Source organism: Calypte anna, chromosome 2, assembly GCF_003957555.1.
Source record: "Calypte anna isolate BGI_N300 chromosome 2, bCalAnn1_v1.p, whole genome shotgun sequence".
NCBI lineage: Eukaryota > Metazoa > Chordata > Aves > Apodiformes > Trochilidae > Calypte > Calypte anna.
The window spans coordinates 58,975,430-58,996,806 of record NC_044245.1 but is presented as its reverse complement, the minus strand read 5'-3'; the positions used below and the strand labels follow the sequence as shown (position 1 = coordinate 58,996,806).

Sequence of the window (21,377 nt, the reverse complement as noted above, 5' to 3'; positions counted from 1 at the left end):
AATGATTAGGGGTGATCATTGCTGATGCAATGGAGCCTGCAGGTCAGACACAGCCAGGGGTTTCTATATAGTGTTCTTCCACCCCTGCCTGTCACAGGGACATCACACCGTTTATGGTCCTTCTTGGCATTACAGATTGAAGGAGGGCCACACAGTGAGGCAAAGTTTTGCAATGAAAGACCAAGATGATTCCATCTTCTGGTTGGATGTGGCTGGCCATACTATTGCTGACACCTGAAATGGGATGTCGTGTGGATACAGCTCTAGTGGGGACCCAGCTACTGGGAGCAAAAGCACTCAAGGGCATAACCTGGTGAGCGTTATGCATCTCTCCTCTGCACAGACCTCATACAGATGTTGGAAAGGAGCACAGGGGCTGATCAGCCCAGCGATGACTAATTTTGTGACCCTCTTAAACGGAAACAGGACCCAGCCAAAATCTTGCCTGCTTTTTGTTACTCTGTAGAATGTCAGAAGTAACGACAGCCACCTAGCACCCAAAATGAAATAACCTGTAACAGTGCACAGCATAAAAAATGAGCAAACGTCACTCATATTTTCACCTAAAATAAAATAAACAAACAAACCCCTGGGGCTAACCCTATTTCTCCATTTTTTCCTTTTGCCCTGCCCTGATCTGCATGGGCTTTGCAGCAGCCTGGCAGCACCCTGGGCTGGATGGAAGCACTTCCAGCAGGTTTGGGGCAACAGGCCTGGCTCAGCCACACTCGGTGCCCTTGCACATGGCCCCAGGAACACTGAGACGACTGAAGGTGGGGCTGGGCAGCAATGCACTCCTGCTGACTGACATCCCCCTTCCTCTTCTCCCCATGCCAGCTGTGAGGCATAGCTGAAGTGCTGCCTGGGGCCCTCCCAACCATGGCACTGCCACAGACGTGTTGTACGTACCACAGGTTAGGATCCTGTCACAGGCCAGGCACTGGATTTGGTCCCGCTCCCCCGGCTGCCCCCAAACTACCACCATTTTGCAGGCATGGCTAGTCAAATCGTTCTTCCATCCTTAAGCATTAAAGTTCTACAAATACACATAGTGGTGAGAGTTGTCAGGAGTAGCTCAGCAAAAGCTGCCCTCTGTCTCACATTAGAGCAGTGATGCTTTGCATCCTCCTTTTATTGCTTTCTGCTAAAAGTGGCCAACACCACCTTTTAGCTTGCAAAGTCAGCTGTGGGTGGAAGAGCCAAGATGAAACAGAGGCACATCTGCTCAGTGCACTCACTAGAAAACTGCTGATTGTAACCATCTGTAGGGCGGGCAGGAGATGATTTGAGAGCAGAGGTGTGAAGTTAGGAGGATGCCGACAGCAACGCACAGTGGGCACCGCTCACCCTTTTCAGAAGCACACTGAGAGCTTCACTTTCACACTGCTGGTCTCTAAAAAACATTACTTAAGGCACATCTAATCACCACAGGCAAGCTCTCAACATAGTTCTGTAGCCAAAGATTCAAAAGACCTCAGTCCCCACCAAGCCATTTGCCTAGGTTTTCAGAGGGATTCAGCACCCTGCAATCTTTGCAGGTGCTTTCCAGAAATGCTGGCTGTAAGATCTAAGGCAGTGCACTTGGAAATCTGGCCCTATAGGTGGCAAAACAGGTCTCAAATATACGTTGTCCAGTGCATCAACACCATTTTAATATATATTAGAAGTAGTGAAATGATTTTTAATACTGCTTTGAAAGTTAAGAAACTTGACAGAAAAAGAAACTGGAAATACTTTATCATCAAGTCCTTACAAAGGTATATTTTTCATCCAGTAAAAGAAACACATCCACCTTGCTTTTTTTCATCTTATTAAATATTTCCTAGACAAACTAGCATGTCTTTACTCAGTCAAATACCACTACTCATCTAAATAAAATTAAAACTTTTCTATATTCACTCTTCTTGATATCAGTATTCACCAGATAACATAAATCATCGACAGCATTCGCTCCTATCTGCAAAATGTAAGTTCTTAAATACGTTTCCTCTACTTAGACGTACTTACTTAAAAGAAATCTGAATAAACAGAGATTCAATGCTTATCATTCAGTGTGTGGTTTAAATTTTTCTGAGGTGGAGAACTCCTTTTTAACCGGTTTCTTAACAGATAAAGAACCACAGCACAAAGGTCTGACTGCTTGTGTGTTTCTTCCACCTCTCCAGATCAGTTTCTATCTCAAATGCTACCATTTACATCTAGTGATTTCAGATGACTTTTCCTCCTGTTTGGAATGCATATATGGGCCAATGGTACAATAAATTCATAGAAGCAACATGATAAGCAGTCATAAACAGAAATGAAAACCAAGTGTTTTTATTTCTAGAATGCAGGGTTCACCAGTGGTTTTCCAAAATGTTGTGCTGCATATAAGAGAGCCACAAAGCACACTTGCACAGAGCTTCAGCAATGGAGGGACTTTAAAATCTGAATATCCAAGTGTCTGCTCATTGTGCTTTGCTCCTTGACTGCAGCGTCCAGATCTGGGCCTTCTGCCTCACATTCTGATGGGATGTGGCAATGCAAAATGTATTAGTACTTACCATACGAGCTGAGGGAATTCACCTGTGCCAGAATAGCATGGAAACTACTTATAGTTCTGTGCCAGGCATGTCTGGGAAGGAGTCTCAAGAGCCTACATCCTGTAGGCTCCAGGACAAAAGTGATGTGCAATTGGTCAGTGATGCACAATATTGAAGCAATACTAAAAAAAAAATGACATTACAGTCATTTCTGTACAATGTAGGCTAATACAGGATTTAGGGATTGCTCAAAATAATCAGAACAGTAAATCAGAATTTCAATTTTAAAAGTGCATTATTAGTACTTAGCTTTATGGTCTGTCCCAAGCTAAAGACGTAAGCAAGACGGTTTTCCAGACTTTGGCTCTCATTTGTGAAGCCTTTAGTTTCTGCTTAGTTATTTAAACTTTTCATTTACAAAGCAATAAGATTATAACTTTTACAGAATTTTTATCTTTCTGAGGCAGGAACTCATCTTCACCAAGTAAGCCCCTGATTTGCAAAAATCTTGAGCTAACACAGTGGAAAAAAATCCTGCCGTATCTCCACTGCATGGGAGAAGCCTTACGACGGCGAAACTGCAGCACTCTGCTGGAGAGGGTAGCTTGTGCTGGCTGCATGTCACTGAGCTGTACTCCATGGAGATGCTATAGGACCATTCACAGGAGGTGTGATGAGTGAGGCCACATGTCCCTGGATCCACTGGCCGTTTTCCCCTAGGGAATGAGGAGAAACAGGAGCTACAGGAAAAAAACAACCCTACTGCTCTGCGGTTGAGGTGGGAACCGCACAGCAAGCCTATGGCTCTTCTGCTGGTTGCACCGTCTGTGCGTGCCCACACTCACCCCAGGAGCATGGCCAGCCAGTGGGCTTATAAAATTTTTAGGCTTTAGTCCATATTTTGCTTTGGCACAGGCCAGCTGAACCTTAAAACAGATGTCTAATGTGCATCGTGCAGGTTTTCAAAGACCCCTCATGCAGAGAAATACCTGCAGAATTATGGTAGGCACTGAAATGCTAGATTTTGGCTAGTCCTAAAGCACAGAAGCAGCTTACAGAATACCATCTGATTTGTGTAAAACCACATCTTACACTTAATAAACACTCTGACATTTGCTTGTCTGAAACCTACACCTTTAGTGTTAGTTGGATTTGTTTAAACAAGAGACAAAGTATTACCCAGATGAAAATAGTGCTTACCTCCTTTACATTTTTTACCCATATCACATAGTGGTTGTAAACTATTTTTCCTTCATTAACTAAACTTTGGTTTACTAGAATGACTTGAAACATTAAAAGAATGTTTTGACTGAAAAGAAAGAAAGCAGCCCATTCTAAGGAGAAATAAGTCTAAACAACTGATTGGGTCATTGTGCCTGGGTTCTGGATACATAGTCAAAGTAACTGGTATCTTTCTTTGAAAAGCACAATGGAAACAACCACCAACAAAGTGAGGGCAAAACCTGAAAGCTACAACACAGACATAACATTATACTTAACTCTCAGTAAGAACAGTAAGAACGCTTAACTCTCATGACTGCACAAGCACATTCACTCTTACCACTGTTACAAGTCTGCAAAACAAGATGTTTTTCAATTACCTACATGCATGTATACATATTTATTAAGAGCATGGGAGTGGAGAACCAAACAGGAACGAGGGGAAGGCATATTTACTATATAATACCTGCTTTCCTTTTCCTTATTCCGGTGTATTTTTTTTTCTTTCAGGTTTCCCTATGCTGAAACTAAAAGATTTCACAGGAATTTAAATCAGTACAGCCGACTACACAAGATTACCAATGTTTTCAACAATTACCATAATTAAAGACGTCTTTGCAGAATAAAGCTAGTTTAGTTCTCTGGTGCCTGTCCCTAGGTAGCTATTCCCACAGCTTCACATCAAATGAAACATCAAATGTTTCAAACTCCAATGGTGGTAGTAGCAGTGAATACTATTCCCATATTTTAGAAATGGCCTGTGTAAAGGCTAGAGGGGAAAGATGCTGCTTAGTAAACTGCAATTAACAGCAGGCATGCATTTGAAATACTTAAAAGGGTTACTTGGGTGACAAGGCCATACCTATTGGCCTCTACAACAGATAGAATAGAGAATAGTATCTCTTTTTCCTTTCAATTTAGGACATAGTTAAGTCTTTAAATATATACAGACACACCTACTGGGGATGAAGTTTGCATAAATAAGCTGATTCAGTGAAGTATAGCTACACAGCACATAAGCAATGACTGGTCAGTTGCCCATGTCAGCTTTCCTGTATATTAATTTTAAATGAAAGTCCTGATAAACGTCTGGAGACCATGCAAGCTAACTAGGTGAAATTCCAAATGTGTTATTTTATGGGATTTCACTTGCAAAAAGTTGGCAGGTCTCCTTGTGTCATGTATCCTGAGTCAAGTATTGCTTTTTGGGAATTTCCCTTCACAAGGATTATTTTCACGGTCTACAAAAAACAATTAGCTGAATAATTTTTCTAATTTGTCATCCTTCCAAAAAAACCAACAAAACAACCAGCCTTTTTTCTATATAAAAAAAAAAGCTTTTTAAAAGAAAGAACCATTAAAAAAATAAAAATCTAAATTTACTTGCTGTTAAAATCTTTATATAAGCCTGCTTGGAGTACAGCTAGTATGGGTACTTTATTGTCCCCTCACAGCCACCAATATAAGCTTCCAAAATAAACTGTAACACATGTTTCTGAACATTTTGTATGAAGCACTCTGGTCTCCAACATTATGCTTTTCATTGCTACCCAAGAGCAGCATCAGCCTGGCATGCTATTGTCAGATGACTGGAAGGAGAATCCTCACACTACCTCTAAGAGCCCAGCAGGCTTACAATGCTGTGCTGCAAATTCAGAAGTATTATTCAAATGCAATACACCCTCTGGGTCCACAAAATCAGATTGAGGGGTGTCAGCAGAGAGCTCAGTGCATTCGCTGAGCTACATGTGTGAGTTTGTGCTGGGGCTCTTCAGCTCCCCAAAGCAGAAAAAGTCCTCCTTATAACAGGTCTCTGTTACCAACATAAAAGAAAGCAATCTGCAGAGAAGTCTCCTGTGGAGAGAAGGCATTAGAGAGAAAAGAGGTTCTCACTCTAGTTTTATATCACTAGGTACACCTCCAAATTACTCAGGTTACAGAAGAATTATCAGAGCCATCTGTCTTTCTAAGAAATCATCAGTATCTCTTATTTTTACTAGCAGAGATAAGTAATATATGTTGTTACCATTAGCAGGAAGGTAGGTGAAAAGCTGGTACTGGCTTCTCTTTCTCTTTCCGTTGCAGACATAGAAGTTGACCTGAACAGGGCTGGTAATTCTCTGATTGCGGAAAGGTGGTATCTCAACCACCAATGAATTCTGCAAAAGCAACATATCAGACAGTCAAGGCACGACTAAGGCAGTCGAGCTGTGCAATAGTACCACATTAACCCTGAAAAGGAGGTGCCCAGGCTCACAGGGAGAAATACATTCTCTGCAGGGGAACTTTAGGGCTTTGTGGGTAGGGATGGACTCCTGCCTCCAGTGACCTCTGTGCCATGGACAACAGAAGTAGGCAAATACAATTTTAGCATGGCTCAGGTCTCAAAAAATCACTATCCCTCACCTTTTCCCTTTGGACAGCAAATACACATACAAGGCTCTATCCCCTCCTGTCTCTGACAAGAATCCGGGACCATAATCAAATCATGGCCTCAAATTCAGCAGGAGTAAGGCAAACCACTGCACTGTCAGGTCATCTCCAGTATATCTTATCCTAAAACAACTTCCTTTGACAGGAGAATTATGACAGGTATATGATTATTCAAATACTTCATTTTTTCAAATATTTTTCATATATAAATTCAGGAAGTTTTAAGCATGCTAGTTTCTGTGAATGGGAGATCTTGCAAGAACACCTACTGCTACAGGAAGAAGAGTTAGAAAGCATGTAGATGATCTTCCACTGACAGAAACCAGCTTCACCATGGGTTAAGGAATGACTTAGCTTCTAGGACCATCAGCTTACAGAAATACATAGCCAAAACCTCCTTTGGCATTTTTTGAAAGAATAAAAGGGATCACTCAATCTAAGCATTTCACTCAGGTCTCTAAACTGTTTGCCTTCACCTCCTAAGTAGGTTTGCAGCTAACAAAATGCTGCATGTTCCTGCAGCGGTGAAATAATGGCCGTATTTCCCACTTACAATCTTGGCTGAGGGAACCACACTTCTCCACCCATAGGGCTGATCTCCTGTGAGGGGACTCATATTCCTTCTGCTGATGGTAGACAAAAGCCAAGGAAATTTGCTTTGGGAGCAGAGGGAAGAACTGACCCAGCAAGACAGAAGATGAGCAGACAAGAGCTGGCCCATCCCGGACAATGAAAAAATATTTTCCAAATGGTCTCTTCTATTTTTGGGATACCTTCCAAGGAAGGCTTTTTACCCCATGCTCCCATTAAAGTAAAGATTTCCAGGAGTGGAGGCCTAAGTACTTGTTCTTTTTCAGTGGGAGGACAAAGTGCCAAAGCCTTGGAAATCCCTCTTTAGTAACAGTACTGGAGAAGGCAATATATATTTTTCATTTTGATGTTAAAATATTTAAGGCAGACTTACTGGCTTGCACATTTCTTTGTCAGTTTTGGCTTCCATTTCCCACACGTGGTGACCATCTAAGAGACAAAAGAAAAATATATCTAGTTCCATTTTTGTTCCTCTCTCAAGCCTACAAAAGAATGACTTCTGCAAAAAAATCTCTTTGAAGAGGCACTGCACGTATAGAAACCAGCTCTCAAAACACATTGGTGAAGCTCTTCCCAAGCAGGAGGCCATCTGGGTAACCTGCTTTTCCTAACTTTTCTGAAGGGGGAACCACAATCCAGAACATATGATACTGCAAAGGGGGAAAGCCACCGGGAATTTATTCTGCCACTAGTTTGAACGAAATGCACAACTGATCTATACCTTAGTTTCCCAAACCTTCAGACAGTTTCCCAGACTTTCAAACTTTTTGGCTACATATGAGACCTTTTGATCACTGCTGTTCATAGAATCATAGAGAATCATTAAGGTTGGAAAAGACATTGAGTCCAACCATAACCCAACTACTACAACCACTAAACCACATCCCAAAGCACCACCTCTAAATGCTTCTTGAACACCTCCAGGGATGTTGACTTCCCCACCTCCCTAGGCAGCCCATTCCAATGCTTCATCACTCTTTCAGTAAGCAATTTTTTCCTAATATCCAACCTAAACCTCCCCTAGCATAACTTAAACCCATTTCCCCTTGTCCCATCACTAGTTACTTAGGAGAAGAGACCAATACCAGACTCTATACAATAATCTCCCTTACTAATGCAGTAAGTCATATTCAATATTAATATTAAGCAAAACAAAGAAAGCAAGAAGCATTAAGGAATCTCCTCAGAAATGCAATATTTCATTTTAACATACTGCTAATCTGTTTTGCTGCAATTTTGATGCTTGGGTTAGAACACAAGGCCATGGGCTAGGAAACATAGCTTTAAACTCCATTCTAAAGTTGGTGGGACAGTGGTCCCACCTATGGTTTTCTGGAACTCTGCTGGTTCCTCCTAACTTGCTGTATTTCTGTTTTCAAGCAAACATAGATTTAAGCCACAGCTATCACTTTTTATGAGGAACTGTCTTTTGGAAGAAATTGGTTTTGTCTATTCATTTTTCCTGTGCCTCCCTGATACAGAAGTCACTTATCAATAGCAGGGCTGGTTTTTTGTTTGTTTTTTTTTTCTTCTTCCTTGCAGCCTCAAAACTCAACAGCAAAGAGATTAGAAAAATAATACAAAACATAAGGCTTCCATTCTGCAGGCCTTGGAAAAAACAAAACAAAACAAAATAAAAAACCATGAAAGGTCACAAGCGAACTGCTTTCTAATCTGGGCAGTGGGGACACATGCAGCTTCATGAGTCCTACCACTGTCAGATGTCACCTGAATGAAAGGGAAAATGAGACTTTATGTCATCGTTTGTATATTTACTGCAGCACTGGGACATGCAAATGCAAATATTAGCTATTTTGAACTCCATCATCTAGATGTGGGTCTGCCTTAGAAAAACAGGTCTTGGCAAGGTAAGAAAGTGAATGCACTTTTTCTTCTCTTTTTGCTTTCATGGCCAGGATGGAGGTGACGCATTTAGAACTGCCTGATTTATTACAAATGTCTGTAAATAATATTTTTGTGTACAGCTGTCCTACTGTGAAAGGAATGCTGCCGAGGGACTAGCCCTGGAGAGTGTTTTAATGTCCAAAACCCTTTTCTTTTTAATGTATGGAAAGAAGTGCAGTGTGAAAGCTGCAGCACAAATAGCACAGTGGATTTGGCAGGCCTTTCTGTCGGACACAATTAGCAGATCTACCCTAGACATTTTAAACTGTGACACTGGAAAAGGAATCCTTTTAATTGCTACTGCCACATTCAGCTGCAGGGAGAGAAGATGTAGAAAGACCATTCTGGAGTCTCCTTAACGATGCTTTTTGAGAGAACCAGAACTGAAGCAGACTTGGCAATCACTTCACAATTCATCCAACAGATGCTTCCCCCAAGCTGTCAGTAGTAAAAACCTGACTGAAATTTAGTAAGCCAGGACACACCTCTTGTCTGGGAGCAGTCTACTTTATCTCCCGCCCCTTTTCTATTGAGACCCTGTAGCCCTCCCTTCCCCTTGCCTCCCCTCCCAATTAATATAATCAGCTGTAAAATTAACGCAACACCTACACTACCACATAGTCTGCAAAGTCTAGGAACTCCTGCATTGCAAGGGGGATTTCTTGGTGTTCTTTTTTTCTATCGACAGACATCCAGACTGGTAGTTAACGTGTTCAATTTGCCTTTGTAAATGGATTACCAGAAGTCCAGGTTTTCTGCTATGTTTAATTTCTACTTTGCAAGATGAATGATTGGGTTCAGGTTTCTGGTTTTTTATTTCCTGCCAATACTTCAGTAAAGCTCAAAATTACTCCATCTCTAGCTAATCTTTCCATTTACTTTGCACAGCACTGTCTTTGGGCGCTTTTGAAATTTTTATGATGACAAAGAGAATTTGTTCAGAAATATTTTCAATGCTGTAATCTAAAATATTGAAAAAAAAAAATAATCCAGAACCATGGCTTCTCTTTGGGAGCTAATACGAACAGTACGGGTTTTACTTCAAGAAATTCCTTTGAGACTATCCAGACCATGGCAGCTCAGCAACTGAGGGGAAGAGGAAGTGAGGGAAGAAGTAGAGAACAGACAACTCATTAACAGCTAGTGACATTTCTTTTAACAAAAACACAGGGAGGAAAAGTTGTTATGAAGCAGAGACAAAAAAAAAAAAAAAAAAAAAGAAAGACAATTCCTCATATTACGTCTGGTGAACCAAGAGGGAAATCTCAACGCCCACAGACTGGGACAAGCTCCAGGAGGGAAACCTTAGACCACTACGTCAACCTTTTACAGTAAACATGTTTTGCAGGTTTATGCAGTTCAGCTGAAATTAAAAGGGAGAGAGAGAAAGGAATAATGGCTCCAGAATGCTTTGTGGGAACCAGAAGCATCAAGACAATCTGCCTACACTGGAGAAAAGAGTTTTGTCCCCGGTGGCCACATGCAGGGGACCCTGGTGAGCAGGCGGGAGGGATGCCACCTCTCCTCAGTGTGCGCTGGAGGAGCGAGGGCTTCACAGCCACAAAAGTTTCCATTGTGGGGCTGCCACATCTGCAGCAGCCGGCCTGGTTCTGAGCCCAGGCAACTCCCTCCTGGCTGCCGGCCAACCAAAGTACACCAGAGCAATTTATACCTTTCCAAAATGCAAATAATTCAAATTACAGACATAACACAAAGCTGAAGCAGACACATTTCAGGCATACCCGTTAAAGTTTACACTCCGGAATTACCTTACCCAAACGGGCAGTTGTTATAAGGGGAGCGGGGAGATGGAGGCAGAGAAGAAGGAGAGGAGGAGTTAGGGAGGAAAAGGGAGAAAACGTCTTTTCCAAAGGCCTCATTTCATTCCCTTTCATTTCATTATTTACTTTCAGCAAGTAGTAAGAAGTGTCTTCTCCAAACCAAATGCCTGACTTTGTTTTGGCTTTTTAAAAGATTTATACTGCAATATTTTTAACAGAAAGGCATCTCTTTATAGAGCTAAAACTTTGTGTTAAGGTATTATACTGGATTTGTTTTATTTTTGTGGATTCTTTTTACAAAAGGGAAATAAAAACATAATATCTGCACACACAAGCACAGAGCAAAGGCCCTGCAAGAGTACCTGGTGCCAGCAGCAGCTGACCTGACAGAACCAAGGCTTCATCTGCAGACCCATTCTAAGGGCTGGAAAGACCCTCAAGACCCTCTTCCTCCAGAGGGGCAGTGCAGGAGTGGGGCAGTGCCAGGGCATGGAGGAACTCACCATTTCACATGGGGCTGAGCACTGCACTGACAGGTGGCCATCAGCACTGACGCCAGCTGAAGACACCAGATTTTGCCAGGGAGTCTAACATTTAGAGACTCATAGCTGTTATTTATAACTGTCTCTGCTTCAGGTGCACTTCACCACCAGTCACTTCAGACTTTTTTTTTTTTTTTTTTTTTTCCCAGCACTGTGACACTCGGAGCACCTGGGACTGCTAATGATGAAATATGACAAATCTACGCTGTTCCGTGGGGTGGTGGATTTTCAGCTTTGCAAAACATAAAACACCCCGTTTGTTTCAGTATGTGGCAGCTGAATGGTGAATGGGCCTTTATAGTCTGCTCCTATCAGCCACTAGCTTCGACTACATTAAAGGAATAAAGGAAACTCTGCACAAGTCCAGAAGTGAAAATACTCTTATTCATCAGGGAATTCCCTGCAGCATGAGTCACTGAGCGGCTTCCCCACCACACCCAGCTACAAGATTTCCACATAAAAAGGCACTGTAGAGGCCTGTTTTAACACAGAAGCAGCTCTAGAAAGTAGCTGTGTACAACCTACCAGATCACAACATATGGATTTTCTTCATGGAAGAGCAACACAAAGAGCTGTAAAGACTTCCCAAATAAATTCTTCTGCCATCTTCCCCTCCTCACTGACAATCAGAACAGATTTCCCAGAGTCTGCAAGATCACAACAGCCAAACCACCAGCATAACTTCCATTACAGACTGGTGAATGGCAGATAGGGAAAAGAATATACAATACCAAAAAACCCACAAGACCAGAAACTCAGGAGGGTATAACATCTGGCAACCACTTAAACCTTGCTCCTATGAAAAAGCATAATGAGAACATTCTTGTAGATTTAAGTGAATTTACTTTACTACAGGAGGTTTAACAGTCTATAGTCTTTAGTAGTCCTGTGTTCACTTGAGATACGAGGAGAAGACATTCTAGGATTTCACTGCCTGTACACAGTGTACATTTTATACAATTCCAGCCTGTGGCTCAACAAAGCTTGCACTGACTGGACTGTAAATCTATATTTACATTCATATATTGCAAGTAAGATAATGAAACTAGCTCTACCCTCCGAAAGGAACCCACTACTTGATTAATGTGTTGAGAGATTATCCTAAACAACGGCTGTATTACATCCCAGATTATTTTAACATGTTCCCAACAGGCAGAGCACAGACACGGTGCAGAATGATTATACAACATAATTTGGATTTGCTCTGCAAAGGTTTTCTATCTTCCTATTTGGGTCTATTAATGCATGCTCAAATCCCTCAGGAGTGAGGGATTTGGAAATTTTCAATTTGCACCCCAGCCCCTTTTCCCTGGCAAGTACACTCATGGCACTGAGATGACTGATCTGTGAACAGGCCCGGAGGGAAAGGATGGGTTTCCAGTGAGAAAAGAAGATGAAGGTTTAAGCAAAATAATCTCATTCAGAATTAAGAGTCATCCAGTTTTGTGCAGAGATGCTATCAACTTCTTGCACAAGGCAGACTGGGCCAGGTCTGAGCATGGGCTGCCAGAGAGAGGCAAAGAGGCAGCTCTGTTGCTTAGAGGAGAGCACTCACCATACCAGTCCTGGCCACAGCCTACTGGCACTGTCTTACCTGGCATGGATTGGCATGGATGCAGTAGTGCCAGATCCTCCTGCAGAGGCAGCGTTCTTTTGGATCTGAGGATGCCACAAGAAGCCAGGGCACTTTTCTAGACTAGTACTGCAGACATCTTGCTATGAACATTTCCACAGCTGAACACCAGCAAGTCAGATAATCTGTGGGTGGGAGTCTTTGTCTGTGTTTACACATGAGCCTATGCTTTAAAGACCTTTACAAGGGACGGGCTATAATGATACCAACACCAGCCAAGCAGTCTGTTATGGGATATACAGGGAAGAGGGGGCAGGAAGAGAGCAAGACATTTAGAAATGCAGAGGGAACAGAGGAAGCATCTGCAATAATATAAGCAGCAAGGCCTATTCCTTTGAAAGCCTCAGCAGGACTTCAGTCTCCTGAGATCTGCCATCTCTGAGGGCCCTGTGAGGAAAATGATGTCTTAAGGTCCTGGGTGTGCCCAGAGACACCTACAGAGCAGCTCCACCTCCTGCTGGTGGGTGCTGCTCCTGGTGTCACTGCCTGCCGGCTGCCTGGCACATTATCCCCCTCTGCCTCTCTAGCCACTTTTGTCTCTGCTTTTTGCTCATCCACTACTTTTGCTAGAAGACCACATGTCCGGTCTACTTTTTGCCTGCTTTGTTTCCCCAGGAAAACCCCAGCTATGCCTTCCTCACAGCCTCCTGTCCCACTGGAGAGACTTCCCCATAGCTTTGTTCCCCATCCCTGTCATGTCTTCTGGCATCCATGAGTCCATCTGGAGCAGGGGTCATGCATAACAGACCTGTTTGTTATTTCCACATCAAAGCTGCTATGTTTGTGTCTCCTCATAAACATTTTTGCAGCATGAGTTTTGTCCATTCCTTCAGCTATGTATTTTTGCAGTATTGAGCTGACTTACGTGGTCTGTCATTCATATGATATTCTCAAGTTGCTTCTTCTCTCTTTTTCACCTTAAATTAACAATTTAAAAGTCATGCAGCATCCAGGTGATAAAAATACCGTTCAAACTTACATTACTTTGGCATCTGTGCCAGACATACACTTCCCCTCTGGTGGCTCAGCTGATCAAGCTTAAAGATGAGGGACTCGCATTGCCTAAATGGTGAGCCTTTTTAGCCACTTTTACCACAGTATTTGTAACAAACTTAGTTATTACGAATTCAAGTGTTTGCAAATGAACTGTAATTTTAGGCCACGTAGTTAAAAGGAGATTCTGTGATGACAGCTGATTGATCGGGGCTCGTTTTGAGCCAAAATCATTGGAATGACCTGCCAGATCCTATTTTCAGCAGAATGGAAGCCGGTTATGCAGTTTCTGCTCTCTGGCACCTCCCCCTAGTCAAGCTACTGTTGGTCTGAGGGTTTTATATAATATGTCTCAGTAATTCCAGGTCTAAGACACTCAACTTCCAAGTAAAACTGCAGATCAACATCCCTGCAAAATCTCTCTAGAGCAGACAGGTTGATCCAAGCACACCCAACGCAACCACCTACCAGCAGTCATGACAATACTTCACTCTGTTTTGTGTTACAATCATGTCATCTCCTTATCTACACTGAACCTGTGACTTCACAGCTGAAGCTGAGTAAAACATTCATAGTCCATCTTCTTCTGTCTAATCTGTCTCCTATTTTCTCAGAGACTGCTGGAATAACAAACCTCACAGCAAGTTTAAACCAAGTTTCAAATTTTCCTTTCATGAACAATTCTTCCGCTCTTTTCCTCTGCTACTTCTGTGTTTAATGCCAACACCACCACCTATATTATAGCTATTCCTACTTCTTTCTTACCTTAAGATGTAGTAAGCTTGTAACAAACTTAATTGTCTGAAACAAACTCTTCATTTTATCTATCTGGCCATCTAAAGGTCTCATCTTTCAGAAACAACCCATTACGGAAACCCCTCATGACTTTTTAGCAGAATCTAAACAATGAGATTTTGAATGGCATTAATATTTTTTCCATTTCAGGTCCCTTTCCCTGTTTCTCTTGTCCAAGAAGGTTGGGCTCAATCTTCAAGGTCTCTCCTCTTCTCTTCTGATTATTTTCCTTGACAGCTTCCCTGCCACAAGGTACAACTTGTAAATATCTTACCTCTCTATTCCTCTCTTTGTTATTATACTTTCTTCAAAATGCTCTTGAAGGCAAAATTTTTACTCCCTCTACAGATCTAAAAGAAACAAGCTCTTCTTCCCTCAGATCTCCCCACTCTTCCTGAGATGCCCACTTAAAACATGAATCAGCTCTTAATGATGTCAGGGAAGCAGTAGAAGACAAGGAGATATGCCTTTCCAAAAGACATACCCGATCCTCTTTAAACCTAAGTACTTTGGAGGTATCCCCTTGTACTGGTTCATTTGGAAGGTTTTTATAGTGGTGGGGATGCAGGAGTGACCTCTGTGAGAAGATGCCAGAAACAGCCTTCACATCAGACAGCTCCAGTCAGCTCCAGGATGGACCCTTTGCTGGCCAGAGATGAGCCCATCAACAAGGCCGGTGGCACCTTTCTGAAAACACATCTAAGAAGGGGTAAAAAATGCTGCAGAGCAGCTGTCAGAGAGAGGAGTGAGAACACGTGAGAGAGACAACCCTGCAGACACCAAGGTCAGTGAATAAGCAGGTGGAAGAGGTGCTCCAAGTGCCTGAGCAAAGATTCCTCTACATCCATAGAGAAGAACATGGTGAGGCAGGCTGCCTCTCTGCAGCCTGATGGAGAGAACCACACTGGAGCAGACACTCACCTGCAGCCCACGCAGAGCCCACACTGCTGGAGCAGGCTCCTGTCAGGAAGCAGTTCATGAAGGACTGTCTCCCATGGCAGGGACTCATGCTGCAGCAGGGGAACAGCGTGGGGAGGAGGGACTGGCAGACAGGAGCTGGCATGGACTGACCACAGTTCTCTATTCCTTGTCCCCCTGTGCTGCTTGTGGGGAGGAAGCAAAAGTCAGGAAAGGAGTGAAGTTGAGCTTGGGAGGGGAGGAAGGGGTAGAGGTGGTTCTTATTTTTGCCTTTGGTTTGCACTATCCTATTCTGTTTTAAATAGGCAATAAATTATTTTTCCTGAGTGGACTCTGTTTTGCCTGTGACAGTAACTGGCAAGCTATCTCTCTGATTTTACTTTGACCCATGAGCTTTTTAATCTGATTTTATCCACCCTGTCCTGTTAAATAGGGGAGTGAGCAAGCAGCCTGGTTGGTACCTAGCACACAGTCAAAGCCAACCCACCATGCTCCTTTCTCTAGTGTCTTTAGGCATGGATTGCTTCATTAGACTGTCAGCTTTCTGGTAAGGTCTGTGAATTACTGTGCGTCTGGACAGAAAGTCCTACTGGAACTATCTTGTGCTAGTCATAAAAGTTCAGAGACAAAGCTCTGATTGCACAGATCCAGCTGCTTAAAGCCTCTTATTCTGACAAAGACAAGAAAGAACAAGCTTCAAGCATTCAGTCACAGTTTCTATAAAAATTTTAAATTTACAGGATTACTCAGTCAAGGCACTTTTAACTAGAGACCATACAGTTATTCCTTATTTCTCTGCTGTCCGCACTACATATCTATGATTGTTCTTATTCTTCACTGTAAGAGAAACAACCTGAAAAAAGCTTGTTTGCTGCTGATGCCATCTCATATGTATGGCCACTGTCCCACTTTGTCTTTGCCATTACTAGACTAAACAGCCAGGAAAAAACTGAAAGATGCTGACATTTCCTCAAAGCTATATCACTGCTCCTGTGTGTGCAGGAAGGGGTTCCACCATCGGAGTCACCAATGATGACTCCACCATGTGATGACACTATTTGCCCAAGGGTATCTACTTTTGGGTATTGGCCAGAAACCACTTCAGCTATCAATACATCTCTAGGAAATAGGTTTAAGTGACCTTCACGTGAACTCCATGCTCCCAACTTGTATGCTTTTGAAGATTCCAGTTTATCTAGTTTCTAAAATTTTTAACCTCACTGCGCGTGAATCAGCATGCAACCGCTCACTGCCAACTGGAACTTGTGGCCTCAACTAGGATAAACAGACAGATAAAAACAAAATTATGTAGCATCTGTCCATCTGACTGGAGTAGGAAAGGGAGTTTTGCCACTTGCTTATTTATTATGTGAGTTACAGTATGATTGCCAGTGTGAAACATGACCCCTTTTTGGCCAGTTGCCCCCAAACTGCTGTGACTGCTACTGGCAATGGAAAGAGCAATGGAAAGATCTCTGAGAATGTCAGATCTTTTACCAAATGGAGCTCTGCCAAGACTCAGGTCACCCATCTCCCCATCACATCAAAACAGACTTCAAACTCTGAGCTCCAAATTGTATCTGAGTCAAAGCAAAAAACCCCACATGCTTCCCCAGTGCATCCATTCCACTCACATGCCACTTAAATATTTCATCAACGTATAATTTTGAAGAACTTTTTATAAATTCTCTTGAAAGTAAAACACTACACTTGAATTACCTGTCATACAGCAAGGTAATTTTTGCTCACTCAACATATGGGAAACAGAAATTAATTTCTCAGAATGGCATTTGTACCTTAAAGCCCCATCTGCTTGATTATAATCTCGAAATTTAATCAGTGAAATTTGAAAGGAACTAAAAAGCTGTGAAATACTTGAGTGGACACTTAAATTCATCCAGCTATCTTCTTTTCCACACTGCATTTACTCTGTGCAAACATTCAGCTGACCAAGCCTGAACATGCATCTAAAGACAGGCAAACTCCAAGATTCCCCATCTGAAATACTTATAGAGAAGCATGATTTCCTTTGGCATAAAAAAGAGGTGATTTCACCCAACTATCATCTCATCTAATATAACTAAAACCATGCCACGTCAGTGCCTTCATGTTCTAAGAGCAAAACCTGTTCCAGCAGGGAAGAGGAACAGCTTTGACAGAAAAATCCATTCCACAAAAAAACCAACAGAATGAATAGTTTGAAGCAATAATTAAAATTATTTAATTGTTTGAAAACATTAAAGAAGAGAAAAAATCCTGGAGAAAATGTAGCTTAGGTGCTGTTTATTTCTCTCAGGAACTTAAGTTTCAAAGGTTTGGGGCAAAATAAATGGAGGTATTATGCAATTAGGTTACAGTGCCAAGATCACTGTTGATTTGAAGGCTGAGTAATTAACATGTTCAAAAGCAGTGATGTCAGTAAGCCTGGAGTTACTCAGCACTACAAATTAGGAACTCTATTAACACCCATCAAAGAGAGTGATACATCTTCAGGGAGAGGCACTCCTCAGAAGGAAGCTCAAATGTAGGCCTTTGACCAGGACAGAACAGCCCTCAGCATTAATGACCCAGAATCAGAATTTCAAAGTCTGTTTTATTTGAGAAAATAATTCTGTAGTGAAGTTGGGTGCTACATTTCTGCCTTTTTTTCTCTTGCCTTGAGCTCTGGTCACTAAGCACAAAGATTAAAAAAAAAGAAATGGGTTTGGAGAGCTCTGATGTTAGTTAGAAACTCAACTCGATTAATAATAATAAACCAAATGTCCATTTTGCCTCATAGACTTGATAATAATGAAGATTTTAACCTGATCTCTTTGGTATGTCTAGACTTGGCCAAATACGTGAAGAGCAGAAATACTTGAGCTAGTTCCAGTGCCAAAACCATTCTAGCTACAGGAGTAAGGAGAAATTTTTGAGCAATTTTCAGGATAGATTAACGCTTTCAGATCCTTAATGCAAGACTTTCTAAATTCCAAAATATCTTGAACAACTCTGCAATCATAGAATCATCAAGGGTGGAAAAACCTCTGAGATCATCATGTCCAGATGTCTACTGTACAACCCCTAACCACTAAACCATCCACTGTAGCAGCCCATCTACCTTTCTTCTGAACATGCCTAGGGATGGTGCCTCCATCACCTCCCTGGGAAGCCTCTTCCAGTGTTTATCCACTCTTTCTGTGAAGAATTTTTTTCCAATATCCAGCCTGAACCTCCTCTGGCACAACTTGAACCCATTTCCTCTTGTCCTATTGCTGGTCACTGGGGAGAAGAGACATTTGTCTCACTACAGCCTCCTCTCTGGTAGTTGTAGAGAGCAATGACATCGCCCCTCAGCCTTCTCTTCTCCAAGCTGAATAACCCCAGTTCCCTCAGCCTCTCCTCACAAGACCTCATCTCCAGACCCCTAATCATCCTAGCTGTCCTTCTCTGCACCCTCTCCAGCACCTCAGTGTCCTTCTCGTACCGTGGTGCCCAAAACTGCACACAGTATTCAAGGTGAAGCCTCACTAAGGCCAACTAAAGGAGCAGAATCACTTCCCTGGTCCTGCTGGTCACACTATTCCTGATGCAAGCCAGGATGGTGTTGGCCTTTCTGGCCACCTGGGCACACTGCTGGCTCATGTTCAGCTGCTTGTCAGTCATCACCCCCAGGTCCCTCTCTACTGGGCAGCTCTCCAGCCACTCCTCCTCAAGGCTGCAGCACTGCTGGGGGTTGTTGTGGCCGAAGTGCAGGACCTGACATTTGTCCTTACTGAAACTCATGCAATTGGCCTTTGCCCATCAATCAATCCCTCTAGCCTCGGTACCCTCTAGCAGATTGACACTCCCACCCAACTTAATGTCCTCTGCAAATTTACTGAAGATGCACTCCCTCCCCTCATCCATATCATCAATAAAGATGTTAAGCAGGAGCTGCCCCAGCACTGAGCCTTGAGGAACACCACTTGTGACTGGCTGCCAACTGGATTTAACTCCATTCAGCACAACTCTTTGGACCTGGCCACCCAACCAGCTTTTAACCCAGCAGAACATATATGCATCCACCGTGAGCAGCAGATTCTCTAGAATACTGTGGGAAACCTTGTCAAAGGCCTTGCAAAAGTAGAGCATGCCAGGAAGATAAACCCATAACTTTCCTGTGCTTTGGTGCTTGGGATATTGGCTTAGTGCCTCATCATTGAGATTTCACTCATCAGTTACAGGAAACACTTTGTGACATGAGTGAAGAGAAACCAGGATTTTTCCACCACACTCAGTTTTATAGATCACTAATCATTACCTGATATAATAGGAGCCAGCAGTCTGGCCATTTCTGTATGGGTTTTGTGCTGCTTTTGTCTTCAGTAACTTGTATTACCTTCAAAAAAACAGCTTGGAAAACTAACACACAGTTTGCATAAGCTGTTAGCAAAAAAAGGTAGCTGACAGATACATAGTTCTTAAAACTTACTCTCAAAACATGTCTGCATTTTCTGAACTTTCCTTAAGATTTTTGTGTCCTGCTACATTTATAATCTACTAATGAAATAAGAAGTTTTAAAAGATAGGTAAATAAATCAGTGTCTTTTATTATAATTCCAGATCATGATCCAAGTCTTGCATGTGTGAGACAGGAAACATTTAGTCCCTCCTAGCCGAGCACCTCTTCCGATAGCTAACAAACACCAACTTCATTTCATCTACTTCTGTAACTATAATGTACATCCTGCCTCCACAGCAAATAATAGCACACAGACATCAAGGGCCCTTGGCAGTAAGAAGTTGCAGAATTTTTTATATTCTGAAAAGTACTAATTCTGATGAAAAATATATTGTTATTGGATAACCTAAACTTAGCACCTGACAACCATGACACACAGATTCACAAGACCCTTTTGAAACCCAGGAAGAGAAAAGCATGACTACAAAGAGAGAAAGAAAGGGAAAGATAAAAAACCACAAAACATTTATTAATGTAATTTGTAATAAAGTCAATGTGGGAATCCCAAGTGTAAGGAAGTTTTAAATTTAAAAGAGTGAACGTCTCAAAGCACATTCAGCATTTACATTTTACTACTACAAGCCTTTTTGGATGGTCATTTTATACAATCATTCATCACTAGAACTACAGTTTGATGTGCAAGCAATAAAACATTGACTAAAATTCATTAAAATAAGGAGTAACTGACACAGGAACCTTTTAATAATACTGTAAAAGCTTAAGCAAATTTTCATACACTTCTGAAGACTCATTATTTATCCAAAGGGGTGCCTTCTGCTGAGTGCTGAACCACACCATAAGGGGATTCTCCTCTGAGAGGAGGAGGTCCTCACAGCACTCCTCCCACAGTCCTTTCAGTGCTCCTTCATCCATCAGCTGCCTTATTCCTCTCCTGTGAGACACACAGTCACAGGGCTGCAAAGAATATTTTACTCTGTTTCATATGCTTCTTGCTAACAATCAGTTAGTAAGGGGTTAAGCTGAAAGCACTAAGCCACTGCCTCCACAGCTCAAAGATTGATTTGATCATTCTTCAGGGATTCCCTCTTGTATGAGTCACTACCCAGACAGACTCCCCAGGAAAGGAGGCCAGGATAATGCTATTCCTCCAGAGACTACAAGAGCTGAGGGCTAGCCATGAAGACAGTAAGCTTGGGTCTCATGCTTGAAAAAACATTCAGAAGAACACAGTACACTAGGAAGACTTAAAGAAATTGTTCAGAGAAGGGAAAGAAAAAAACCAAACCAATAAAAAAAGGCAGACAAAAAGTGTTCTCGAATTCTTTGCATTGACCAATTAAGTATGCAGAGTAGCACGATTCAGACAAGCTCCCAGAGACCACCCCCCAGCCTGGGGACTCTGCCTATGTGTGAACCTAAGATACAAACTTATGTAGTATAGTTTTTAAATTCTGTAGAAAAACGTATGTTCTCTTTACGAGTGCAATGATTCCTGTGATCTATTACTTTGTAACAGCTGTGTTTGCCTGCTACCCACTAGGAATGTGAGCAATATTTTGAATTCAAAAACCAAAGCAGTAATAGCAGCAAAAATAATGA

At 42.1% G+C, this 21,377-nt stretch overlaps 1 protein-coding gene across 1 annotated transcript in view; it reads right to left on the bottom strand.

The window, feature by feature from the left end:
* Positions 1 to 21,377, bottom strand: part of NFATC1 (nuclear factor of activated T cells 1) — a 120,305-nt gene that overhangs the window by 40,311 nt on the left and 58,617 nt on the right. Inside the window, 2 exon segments of the mRNA XM_030445449.1 lie at positions 5,770 to 5,902; positions 7,141 to 7,196. Coding sequence (XP_030301309.1) covers positions 5,770 to 5,902; positions 7,141 to 7,196 — 189 coding nt within the window.